Genomic DNA, 13,492 nt, shown 5'->3' on the forward strand with positions numbered 1-13,492 from the left:
CAAACCCAACTACAATCATGATCAATAAGCACAGTGTCTGATGAAAGCCTTGGGATTTCAAAGGAGACTCACTGTATGTTGCTTTTTATCCCCCACCCTCCCAAGGATGGGCTTCCCTGGTGGCTCAGCTGGTAAAGAATCCACCCACAATGCGGGAGACCTGGGTTTGATCCCTGGGTTGGGAAGATCCCCTGTATAATGGAATGGCTACCCACTCCAGTATTCTGGCCTGGAAAATTCCATGGACTGTATAGTCCATGGGGTCACAAAGAGTCAGACACAACTGAGGGACCTGCACTTACTCCCAAGGGTACTCTTCCATGAGTCAATTTATCTCTGCTCCATGGAAGATGATAAGGGCAGGCAAGAAGCAGTGTGACTTCCACATGGCTATCACCCACTTTGTTGAAACTCAAAGGATTGTGGTCTTCTTGGTCACTGATCAACATAACTATGTAAAGTAAAAAGCAGACGAGAGTTTTTCTCGGGGCCCCAAACAACCAGCATCCACTCTTTGAAAAGAAAAGCCACAGAGAATTTTTGAGGAGGAAGCAGTTTCTTGTATTGTTTCCTGAGCTCACCAGAAGCGAGGCTGTCTCAGAACTGGGGGGTTGCCATGCTGAAGAGATGTGAAAGGGCCCTGAGTCTGAGCCCCTTCACAGTCGGCAGTTCCGACTGGCAGCCCCAAATAATGGGCCACCGCAGGCAAGAACTGCACACTTGGAGCAGCTCTCTGACCATCGTCGGGTTTGCTTGTGTCTCGTTTCCCGTCATCAACTCCTTCAATGACTGGCCTCTGGACGCTAGACCCTCTGGACGTAAGTGAGGGTTAGAACCAAAAAAGAGATGAGAGTTAAAGATGAGGACCTCAGGTGACCCTATTTGCAGGGCAGAATAGAGACGCAGACATAGAGAACAGAAGTGAGAAGAAGGGGTGGGATGAATGGAGAGCGTAGCGGTGAAACGCACGCATCCCCATGTGTGAAACGGTCGGGGTTCACTGTGTGACCAGCGAGCTCAGCCTGGTGCCCTGTGACAGCCTGGAGGGGTGGGTGGGGATGGGGACACATGTATCCCTATGGCTGACTCACGTTGCTATATGGCAGAAACCAATGCAACATTGTACAGCAATTATCCTCCAATTAAAAATAATTTTAAAAAAAAGATAAGGACCTCAGAAACCCACGTGAAATCCTAAAAGTGGGACTCAGTTCTTCAAAACAGAAAAGACTCTAAAATCTTCTGTTTTCGTATCAACCCTGTTAGCAGACCCTTCTTCTCCATTAAACCATTCTCCAAGGAGGTAGTGGTGTGCAGCTTGCCTAGGGAAACTGATGTGGTCAAGGTTAGACTGAGGAAGACGCACAGAGACAGCCTCCTAGGGGTGGGAGGAGACGTGCTCAGGTTCCCCCAGAGGGGACGGAGAGCTGGGTCCAGACTGCAGGAGTGGGTGGACGGTGGGTGCCCAGTTTCAGCAGGAGGCAGTTCGATGCCCAGGAGCAGCCCCGGAACTGAGCGAGATGACTTGGTTCCAGAGTTAGCACAAGCCCTGGAAAGTCAGCTTCCTCCCTTCCTGTGACGGCTTTGGACGCCTGCTCCAACAGGCTCCACTTCAGGTCCTGTGATGGATCAGCCTGATCTGCCAGCGTGGCCCGGCAGATGCTTCCCAAGGGCACCAGTGGGAGCTGCCAGGCAAGCCTCCTGCCTCTTGCTCATCCCTGAGTCAGGCTCTCCAATCCCTCCATCCCCTATCCGTTCTGGTCCCCACCCAGCACAGCCCACCCGCACCCTGACTCATGCCCAAGCCCCCACCAAAGTCCCTTACTGAGTCAGTGGCTAGGCCTTTGTTCCTATGGCTTCCTCTGCCTGCTCTATCCTTCCCACTTGTCCAAATCCCTTATCAAGGCTAACGCTAGAGGAACTGATCTTGGAGCCAGGAGCTTGTGCATAGAGATCTGCCTGCTGCATGACCTTGAACCTGGAGGGGTAAGAGAGCTGCAAAGGGATCAGAGCAACAGCTTCTCCCTGAGCTAGCAGAAAAACAGCAGGAAATAAAAACAGCGGTGAACTCATAGCTACTGTTTTAGACTCAGACACGCAGACCTGGTGCCCAGAAAGGGGCTACCACAAGCTCCATATAACCAACCAATCCTGAACTGTTAGTCAAGGACCTGCCTCACCAACCAATCACTTTTGCCTGCGCAGCTTTGTGGCCTTTGTCTTCATGAACCACACCCTTGCCTTTGGTCTGAGTATGGTCTTCCAGGGACTGCTGTCCTTGTGGTGTGGACTGGTGCTGAGAAGGGTGACTCCCCTGGATTCACGCTCTGACACCCCTGGATTAACGGTCTCCTGTTGCCATCTTGAACAATTTTTAACATGGGGTTCCAGATTTTCATTTTGCCCTCGGTCTCACAAATTAGGTCTCCGGCCCTGTGTGTACCTCCAATTATTCTCTTACAGTTAATGTGATGTTTCGGCTGCATCCTTTGGAGCCAAAATCCTTTGTGTGGGCTTAGATTTTCCCTGCCTTGGTTAGCAGTAAGCTCAATACTAAGCCTCAGTCCTTGTTTTCATTTACGTCCTTTTTCTTCTGAAATGCCATCTTCTCAAGTCCTTTTCTGGTCAGTCTGGCCCTCCTTTATCTCTGGGCAGCCTTAGGGCTCCCAGCCAGGTAGGAGTCATTGCCTGCTGGAACTAACATCCCTCACAAGCACGGAGAGAAAGACAGAGTGCGCGTGGGATGTAAAACAAGTCACTGACCGATGTGGAAGGAAACAGATCAAGACGACGGAGCACATTGTGATTTGCGGGAAACGCACAGTGGAGAGCCAAGCAGATTACCAGGCACGAGGGCTCTGTGGCAGCAGGTTAATGCCATGGTTTCTTCATCAAGGAACTCCCTGTATTGGCTCTCAGCAGAGTACAAATCACTTTTACAAAGCGACTCTATTAGGTAAAAGTCTGTTAAAGAGATTGTTCCTACACCAAACTTGGGGAGTTGCACTTTTCTAGCTACCACAAATCCGGATATTGGCCTTTGAAGAGCATTGCTTTGAGAGCCTGAATCAGCTCTTTTGTTCTAAAGATAAAACTTGAAAATTGTACCCAATGTATTTTAAATGTTTGAATGGCAACCTCTAGAATCTAGACTCTAGAGATCATTAGAACCGAGAAGAAAATACAAATCTCTGCAATTTGTCTGCTTCTTTTTCAGATTCAGCAGCCAGGATGGAAGGGGACCAAATCAGTCAGGTTCATTTCCTTTCTTCATGGCTTCATGTTGAACTTCCTCACACTAACCTGCATTTGTTTGGGGGCTCATCATCTCAATCAAGAATCTACTGTCATCTGGAGCATACATTATATGTTTGTGCAAGCTTTTCCTTTCACTTCTGACAATGATGCTAGCTTCAAATATTTCTTCTAAGATTCCCTTCTTAGAATTCCCTCCAGGTCCAAATCAGAGGATCACACCCACATGTGACAATACAGGAGTCAAGTTCAACCTGAGCTTAGCACAGAGTCCACCTAGTCCTGGGAGCTGGCTCAGCACCAGCCTTCTAGAGCCCAGGTAATTGTCTGGGTGATCCCCCTAGGGAAAAAAGCACTCGGGATTTACTTTTTCCTTCGGAACCAAAAAATCTACCGGCAGATTTATATGAGGGTTGGGAGAGAGATATTAAGTCCTAAAAACAGAAATATTCAAAGGTTTCTGTTTTAATGGATGCTTGTAAACCACACTGAACAACCCTGTTTTATTGGAAACAATCATGCAAATGTGCCTTTTGTGGGCAATATCAGGGAGGCTACAGACAGCGGAGGAGATCAACGAGATGGCTACCTACACGTGGACCGGTGCCACAATGAAGTGCCTTCCTGACTTTGCCAACAGACCATCTGGCGACTTCAGCTTATGTGTGGACCCACAAGGGCTCGAGTTTCCAAAAGAGAGCCCCAGAGGCCTCTCCACAGTAACGCCTTTGGTATCTGGGCAAAAAGTTAGGATTCACTGTGGCAGACTGGCCGGGTTTCAGCCACTCTCTGCTCAGGTAGGAAGCTCTTTGAAGCCTTAGCCTAAATGCGAGTCTTCAGTCACAGCGTCACTGCAGGCCTGAGGCTGTCGAATCAGCCCAAAGTGCTGGCAGTTTGGCCTCTGATGCCATCAGGACAGCTGGCATGCCTTCCCGCTTCTCTGGCCAGAAGCTAAACTCTCTCTGCAGTGGGGATGTAAGCTCCAGCTGAGATAAATTCTTCTTCTGCCAATGCCCAACAATGACTGCAGTATTTTCCTGTTTCTAGGGCACCCAGTTTTTACTTGAGAGGTTTCCTTTTTATATCTTGACTGCCCATTGCCCTCCATTTTAATGTATTTTTCACTAAAGCAAGAAGCTGCTGAAGCCCTGATGGGCAAGAGGTTAACCATTACATTAAAGGCAAAAGGCTCTTAAGCACATCCCTGCATCCAAGTGATACCCTGCCTTTCACCATCTCGTTTTGGTTTTGAAATACAGATGGGTCTTCTGACTTGGCATTTTTCCTCTATAGTAAATATCTCCTGGTATTTACTATAGAGGCCTTATCTATATTAGGGATCTCCCTGTGAGGCACAAGGACGTCAGCACCGCCTTGAACCCCATAGGACTGGCTTGTGCTGACTGGTGGTACACAGGAGGGGCTCAAGAGGTCACCCCGTGAGACTCAACCCCACCCCCCAGCCAAGCACAAACACCTCTCCAGGAAGGGCAAAGATGGCATCTGCTGATTTTTCCTATTCTTCTTGAGAATGGCCCCACTGATTATAGGATGCTCATTGCTATGGTGATGCTGCTGCTGCTGCTGCTGCTAAGTCGCTTCAGTCGTGTCTGACTCTGTGTGACCCCATAGACGGCAGCCCACCAGGCTCTGTTGTCCCTGGGATTCTCCAGGCTACAGCACTGGAGTGGGTTGCCATTTCCTTCTCCAAGGCATGAAAGTGAAAAGTGAAAGTGAAGTCGCTCAGTTGTGTCAGACTCTTAGAGACCCCATGGACTGCAGCCTACCAGGCTCCTCTGTCCATGGGATTTTCCAGGCAAGAGTACTAGAGTGGGGTGCCATTGATAGGAAGGGTTAATTTATAACCCTTGGAATTGGAAGGAATTGGAAGTTTCTTCCTGGGAAAATCTGGGGTTGAGATCTTGCATCACAGGCTCCCATGACGCTAATAAAGTCTCCTAAGGACCTATGATGGGGCTTTCCTGGTGGTTCAGATGGTAAAGAATCTGCCTGTAACTCAGGAGACCCAGGTTCAGTCCTTGGGTCAAGAAGATCCCTTGGAGAAGGAAATGGCAATCCACTCTAGTATTCTTACCAGGAAAATTCTATGGAGAGAGGAGCCTGACGGGCTACAGTCCACAGGATTGCAAAGAGTCAGACACAACTGAGCAACTAACACACACACACACACACACACACACACACACACACACAAGGCTCTGTGAGGTTCTCTTTTCTCACTATAGTATCAGGAGACCACCAGTGAAGCTACTCCTCACCTCAAGCTGCATGAAGACTACAGCTACCAAGACCCTGAAATACTTTCACAGGAGCAAAGCAGTCTCCCTCTTCCCCCCTAGTCTGGCCACCACCCACAGGCATTAAAGGTTCACTTGTCAAGCGCATGTCCCAGTCCTAGCAGTTTCTGGTAACAAAGTTTCACCATCGGTCATCTTTTAGATCCAAGTGATTGAGGCAAGTTTGGAAATAAAGGTACAGCTCTGTTTCCTAAACAGCTGCAATGAAGCCCTTGTCTTGTCTTCTTAAATAGGAGAAACCTGCTAGCCATGGACGCCTCAGTGACACTAGCCTCAGCATCCGTCTCAGTGGTTCCCTTACCGTACACATAGGAGATCCCCACGAGCTCAAAAATGGCGATGATGACGAGGGCATAGGAGGCGGCGTATGTGTCCACAAGCTGAAACATGTAAATTCCACCCTGGCAGGGAAGAGAGACAAGCAACGTCAGTGGGCCTGGATCCAGGCTGTGACCCACTTCCAGCAGCCAGTCCTTGCAGCCTGAGCAGGGTCATGTGCCAACAGGAGTTGAAGGATCCCCTGTCCCCTGGAGAGGAGCAACTTAACTCTGGTCAAGTAAGCCAGAGGCCTTGCTGTGTTAACAAAGCAGTCCCTTGAGAGACTCCCAAGCTCATCAACAGCACAAGCCCAGAAAAGTGATTTAACATCTGACTCTTCAAAGGCAGAGGTCAAACATTCGAAGATGTAAATGGGAAAGTAGCCAAACTGCATCATTTTTGCTTTAAGCAACAGATGGCCATTTCTACCCACATACCTGCATGTGACTGATCTCCATAAGACCTTCAGGTGTCAATGAGCAGTCCTCACACATCTGTCAATGGGCAGTCTTCAAACATCCCCCTGCATCTTTACCTCACTCTTACATGAGGTTTAGAGACCATCTCCTTTCAATCCATCATTTTACAATGAAGAAACTAATACCCAAAGTGGTGACTTGCTCAAGGTCAGAGAGACAGCAAAAGCAATATACACACACATCAGGTGAGCAAATACTCATTTTACCAGACACTCAGGACCAGAAGAAACTCCAACGACTATAGATATTGTATATTACAAGTAATCAAGTGGAAATGTCTCTGGTTAGTCAAGTTGGATTTCCATGTATTTCATTTTCTTCAAGTAGGACACACCTGTCTCGTTGGCTCAAGAAGGCTACGTCTCAATTATGAAGATGCAAGAAGTATCATTAGTAGCCAAGGTGACATATTTCCCTCTGCGGTCAGAATCTCTAATGGACTGGTGCCATCTACTTGGAAATGGCAGTGGTTTGGCTGTTATTCTAAGGTCTGGGAGTTAAGAGTAAGGAGACGGAAAAGCCATCAGCCCCACCCACAACCTGCCCTCATCCGAAGCCTGTGCCCAGCAGGCATCTTACCTGAGTGATCATTGGGAAGCCCATGATGAAGAAACAAACACAGCAGCCCAGAGTAAAGACCGGTTTGTGAGTGCGCAGGTACTTGGGGAACTCGTCCGAGATGGAGGTCACTATGGTCTCGATGGTGGCAAACTGGAATGATGCCGGAGAAGGGACGCCTGCGACACTGCCCAGCCCCACAGGCTCAAAAGAGTCCTCTGTGTCTCCCACCAGGCAAAGTGGTGTTTGTATGAGGACTGGTCTTTGGGGTTGCTTTCCCTTGATGAGTCTAAAGGATCTTGCTGGGGTCCAACCCACAAGGTCAGCAAGGGGAATCTAAGCAGGATGTGAACCTGAGAGCTATGTCTCCAGCCCCCAGAGACTGCACTCACAGCCATCCGCTAGGACACGTTAAGCGTCACTTTGTATTCATGAGATGTAAATTCCTCTCCTCCCGTTTACAGCACATTTGATCTTACACTTGAGGAAAAAGCCCTCCTTGCACCCAACTACTAAACTCTGAGCACCTGTCGGCATGATTTGTAGTAGTCTCAGCCCCGCAGCAATTTCCCTAAAATTGACTTCGCATTATTCTCCCCTATCCGGCCCCACAGAACTTGCTTTGGCAAAAGGACACCAAAGCAGGAAGAACATAAGTACAACTTGCACAGAAAAAAGGAAAGAGGGAGAGAGAACAGGTCCTTTGCACCGCCACCTAAGTCACCCACAAATGCAAGGCTGTCCCGAGCTTTGGCCAGGTGCCTCACCATCCCTACACATCGCTTCAGGAAACGCTGAGATAATACTACACCCAAACCCTGCCCCGGGCTGGATTAGAGTGCCCCAGGAGAGGGGTCTTCAGAAGGAGGACTGGAGCAGAGGTCAAAGGGGACACTCACCATAGTGTCAAGTCCAAGAGTGAGGAGCATCAGGAAGAAGATGATGGCCCAGAAGGGAGACAGGGGCAGCCTGGTTAAGGCCTCTGGGTAAACCACAAATGCAATACCTGGCCCTGGAAAGAGCAAGACAGATGACCGCAGGCAGGTCCAGCTCCAAGACCCCTCTTCCCGGAAGCCCACAGGGTCCGTGGCAGTCCTGAGTCGTTTACAAGACAAGCTGCTCCTTCTGCGTCCTATATTTTTACTCCTCTTCATCCGTTTCCCCATTTAGACCTCAAACTAATTGAAGGGAAGGACCGGAGGAATTAGGTCCACATCTCAGGAAACTCATAGGAGAGGCTCAGAAACAGTGGCAAAGCAGAGACTCAGGGCCAGCCCAACACTACGGCCAGGCTGTGCCCCATGCAAATAAACACAAAAACCTCTGTGTCTATATTAATGGGTTGAGGAAGGATGTACTATTATCCTCTAGAACAGTGGAGATTTTGCTTCCCAGAGCATATATGGCAATGTCTAGAAACATTTTTATTCTCATAACCAGGATTTTTGATTCTCATAACCAGGGTGTCTTGGAGGATGATTATTGGGGTCTGGTGTGTAGAGAGGCCAGATGCTGCTAAACATCCTTCAATGCACAGCCCCCACAGCAAAGATTTATCCAACCCAAAGGTCAAGCGTGATGAGATCCAGAAACCCTGCTATCAGGGTTAAACATTCCCAGAACGACATCATTTCCCCCTTTTGCTACCCTTCTTCTTAGTCACTCCTCCAGGCAAAGCCATTTACACAAAAGGTGAATCGTCTAATGCTTATCGGATCTTGCCCCACAAAGGCTTGGTAAACATGGGGCTGTATCAGTCCACAGGTAATTAGGTGGGGATGAGGGAAACACAAGAGTTGAGAGGGTTTGGTCTCTAATGCCTAGACAGTTCAGGGCCCAAATTCAGACTCCATGACTTGCTAACTGTGCAGCCCTAGAGAAGTCAATTTATTTCTATAAGCCTCAATCTTGCCTATCTGTAAAATGGGGATAACAACAGTTCTTCATAATAGGATAGTCATGACGAACAAACGAGGAAGTGCAGGGAAAGCACTGAGGCCAGTGCCTCACACGTCATCAACACTCTCAGAATATTAGCTCTTCTTAGGAGCAGACAAGAAACATGGAAATTAGCAGCTCTGATCTGGGTCTTCCCAAGAATATCGTGTGTGGTCTTGATAGAGGATGTCTGAGCTGCGTTTTTCTCTGCTAACATAAAACCCTACCAGCCATTCCTACCTGCCTCGTGGCCTCACTGGGAAGATGGTAAAAGACGCAGCAGTTGTGAATTTCCCTGTAAGTAGAAACCTACATGATAATGGGCAGAGACCAGGGAATGTTGGGGTAATCCACAGCCAGGGCACGTCTAGAAGCCAGAAATCGCAGCACCTGGAGTTTTTATAACTCAATCATAACAGCCCTTTTTTAAACTGGAATTTATCAGGTTGTTAGCTCCTAATGTTGCCTAGGGCTTTGGGTATTTAAAATATAAAGCCTGGAATGCCTAAGATACCCTCACCTGATACATTTATTGAACAGACGGTAGAAACAGCCTCTGAAGACTCCCTGAGTGAACCATAAAAGAAAACTCAATATTAAACTACAGTTCAAAATTGGTCCCAAATGCAGCACACCGAGGAAGCCAGTTCAGTGCCCTGAACACCAAGGAAGCCAGTTCAGTTTAGGCTCATAAAGTGGACAAGAAGGTCTTAAAATGGCCACTGCCAGAGGACCTCGGCTGATTGCTTTAACAGGATTCCAGCCATTTGGACATTACTGCTTTTTCAGGGTGGAGAAGGATTTCCAAATATCTGGCCTGTTTCTATTTTGGTGGCCTCCCTATAGTACACAGGGTAAAGGCATCATGTTCAGAAAACTCCGTTTATCCAAGATGGCTAGCAAGCGGATTTTTTAAATACATGTTTATAATATTTTGCAGAGTCCGGGAAGAGGGGCTGCCTGAGCCACGGCGGAGTTTTCCCTGGGTGAGGCCGATGTATCTGACAGAGGCTGAGTCCTGCCACTTTCAGCAAAGCCCAGGAGCTGGAGGGCAGCCTCCCCTGCCCCGGGGACCAGGAGACTCACTCTGCCTCTTTCTAGCTGCAGGACTTTAGATAAAACTTGGGTAAGACTCTGGACATACCTCAGTTTCCTTATCCATACAATGGGGATAAATAATAGTGCCTACCCTCAGGGATAGGGCTTCCCTTGTGGCTCAGCTGGTAAAGAATCCACCTGCAATGTGGGAGACCTGGGTTCGATCCCTGGGTTGGGAAGATCCCTGGGAGAAGGGAACGGCTATCCACTCCAGTATTCTGGCCTGGAGAATTCCATGGACTGTATGGTCCATGGGGGTCGCAGAGTCGGACGCAACTGAGCGACTTTCTCTTCACTCACCCTCAGGGAATCTCTGTAACGTTAAGTGTACTGATACTAGTGAAGGGCTCAGAATAATGGTCTGTGCTTACTGAGTTCTCTCCACAGCCAGGCACTATTCTGAGCCCTCCACTCAGGGCTCTTCCCGTGAAAGGGGCCCAAAGGGGCTCGGCAGGCCAGCGACTCGGCCAGGGCCCCAGAGACCTACAGTGACAGCCTCCTTGGTCCTAGAGAGCCGCTGCAGACAGAACCAGGGGCTCTGGAGCCAGCGTGGCCTGCAGCCCATGGGGAGTGCTCACTCTGCTGGTTTCCTACCACCCATGCATGCATTCTCAGAGGAGGCAGCCCTGAGCCCTGCGCCTTTGGAAGCACTGGCTTCCAGGGACAGACAGATGGTGGGACGGTCCCTTCATCTCGATCAGCAGGGTCTCTGTACTATGAGGGGGCGAGGGAGCCAGGGCGACACTTCCCAGTGGCCTGGTTACCTGGGAGTTACCACGCAGGCCCCGGAAATCTACATGCACTGTGTGTTCCCCTGCTATGTCTAATCCAGTCCTGTTGCAGGGGGGTCAGCATCTTGGTAGGGCCCTGGGTAGGATTCTGACAGTGAGTCAGCACTCCCCAGGTAGCCGTGAAGATGGCTGGGAGATGCCTCTAACAGGCTGACTTCCCAGGAAGCTGCTTTTTTTGAAGTTGATGCCTGAGAAGACCATGCCCCCTTCCCTGTGCCCATCGTAAGAGCAGAAGATGGCCTGGTCTCATACCAATCCACCCTCAGTCACCCTCAGTCTGATACAGCCAAGATTTGAGGTAGTGACTTTGCTGCTGCTGCTGCTAAGTCACGTCAGTCGTGTCCGACTGTGCGACCCCATAAACGAAAGCCCACCAGGCTCCTCTGTCCCTGGGATTCTCCAGGCAAGAACACTGGAGTGGGTTGCCATTTCCTTCTCCAATGCATGAAAGTGAAAAGTGAAAGTGAAGTCGCTCAGTCATGTCCGACCCTCAGCGACCTCATGGACTACAGCCTACCAGGCTCCTCCGTCCATGGGATTTTCCAGGCAAGAGTACTGGAGTGGGGTGCCATCGCCTTCTCCGAGTGACTTTGAGCCTCTCTTAAAAGGGAGCTCTAAATAAAATGTACTAGTGTTAGGTTATTAAAGCGAACCAGCTTTGGACCGAATATCAAAGCACAGTCACTAATGCCGGATCAGCACAAATGAACTGAACGTTCACGTGCCAATGTCGCCTAGCGAGGAGGGCATGGGGCTGGCACCTAATGCAGGCCTGACCCCAAATCTCTGTCCTGTATTCTGCAGGGCCCCCATTATACCAGGGGAATCAGACAAGCCTGCAAATCACATACGATAAAGTATGTGAGTTCAAATGAGCAGGGTTAGCTGCCCGTGGGTCTGGGAGAAGACTCCAAGGGCCCCTGCCTCTCCCCAATGGGGGATGACACCCACTTCCGATGGGTCTGCTGGTGATGATGAGAAACTACCAAGTACCTGCTCCTTTAGCAACACAGGTTTGAACTGCGAGGCTCCATTCACACGTGGATTTTTCTCAGTAATAAATACAATACAAGACAGTCCACAGTTGGGCGAATCCATGAATGCAAAGCAATCTCAGATTCAGAGGAGCTGTACCTACAAAGGGCTGATTAATAAATTATAACTTGGACTTTTGACTGCTCGGAGGTTCGGCACCCCTAACCCCCCGTATCTGAGATCTGCGTTGTTCACGGGTCCACCGTATGAACACAACATGTTAGAATCCATGAGAAGAGCTCCTCTCCCTGTTAGAATCAGAGGAAATGAAAAAAATCTAGAAAGGGCAAATTCTAGAGGAAACCTGGACCATTTGTTTGATGCTTTGTACGTACAGGAAAATAAAAATTTAATTTGGGTTTTAGCAACTTGTGCCCCATATCCCTTTCCTGGGGTAGGAAAGCGCTTGAAAGAATAAATTAACATGGCTATGTCTCAGGAATCACTATCTCTGACCACTCAGCCACTGGTTCAACTGGTTCACCGGTTCACAGCTCAGTAATGTCTCAAGAATAACGAAACACCTCAGACCTGCCAGAAAGTGGGGTAGGACCCAGCTGCTCCAGGCACCCTGCTGGCAGGAAATACGGGCAGCTGGGTGTCACAGGCACCCTGGAGACAAAGCCTTCACTTCTCTCCCAACCCCCGAATCCCCCACCCCTGCCACCTCCCTCCTCCCCAGGAGTTTTAAACTCTCCAACCAGGGAAGGGCATTGGCTCAGCTCTGGGACCTTTAATTTAGTGCACTGCTGCAGGACCAAAATCCCTGGGGGTTCAACACTCTCTCCAGGGAGAGATAACTACCCCCCACCCCCCAGGAACAAGCTGGTTCTTTAACTCTTGGAGGCCCGCAGCATGCTATCAGCCCCGCTGAAGTGGTGACTACCTATCCACAGGGAGACAGCAGCCCACCAAGGAGGTGAGCTGAGGCTTAGTTCTCCCTGCGCTGCCGTCTGAGCCATTATCTGAGGTCTGCAGTGAGCTCCTTGAGGAAAGACAGCTGCACAGAGAAGCCACAAGACAGGCCCACAGTCTGGGTGGTCTAGAGCCCACAGACAGTCCCGTCCCCTCCGCCCCAGCCACAGCCCCAGCCACGGTCCCGACCCTGAGGCATCTCCTAAACGCCTGATTAGAGGGTGACCCTAGTGACAGACGATGCCACCATGAAATCCCTTCATCACCAAAACCCGCTCAACACCCAAATCCTGTGTAGAATGAGGCAGGGTGGAAATACAAAGTTCAGTAAAAGTATTACATACTCTCTACAAGAGACTGTGCTAGAAATATGGATTAAATGAGCTTAAAAAATGATAGCCCTCTGTACACGCCAAAGAGACCACACAAGTGTTAGCCATTAACAGATGGATCACCTGGGCAGAGAGTAAACATTTATCCCACAGCCCTCCCTCCACCACCGTCCAACCTTTCCACCCGCCGGGGAAAACACCGCAGGTCTGCATTGCTAACTCAGCAGAAGGCCCTGAGAGCATGGCAGACCTTACGACCTGTGCTTTGTCAGCAGAAGGCCTCTCTCATTAATAAGCATTAGCTCAGTGCCTGCAGAGCCCTTGGCGAGGGATGCCACCCTGCGGCAGGCTGTGGCCACATCAGCTGCAGGAGCGCTGGTTGGCTTAGAGAATCCTCTACATATGCCTAACAGGTAGAGACCTTACATAGGCTGGAGCTTAGCTAAAACAGGAGA

At 49.6% G+C, this 13,492-nt stretch overlaps 1 protein-coding gene across 1 annotated transcript in view; it reads right to left on the reverse strand.

The window, feature by feature from the left end:
- The window catches only part of SLC6A5 (solute carrier family 6 member 5), a 52,213-nt gene that overhangs the window by 8,306 nt on the left and 30,415 nt on the right, over window positions 1-13,492 (reverse strand). The window contains exons 10-12 of the mRNA XM_005891855.2: window positions 7,828-7,940; window positions 6,950-7,081; window positions 5,875-5,974 (exon numbers count right to left, since the gene is read on the reverse strand). Coding sequence (XP_005891917.2) covers window positions 5,875-5,974; window positions 6,950-7,081; window positions 7,828-7,940 — 345 coding nt within the window. The remainder of the gene's footprint in view (window positions 1-5,874; window positions 5,975-6,949; window positions 7,082-7,827; window positions 7,941-13,492) is intronic.

The sequence above is a fragment of the Bos mutus genome, chromosome 29, assembly GCF_027580195.1.
Source record: "Bos mutus isolate GX-2022 chromosome 29, NWIPB_WYAK_1.1, whole genome shotgun sequence".
In the NCBI taxonomy this organism is placed as follows: domain Eukaryota; kingdom Metazoa; phylum Chordata; class Mammalia; order Artiodactyla; family Bovidae; genus Bos; species Bos mutus.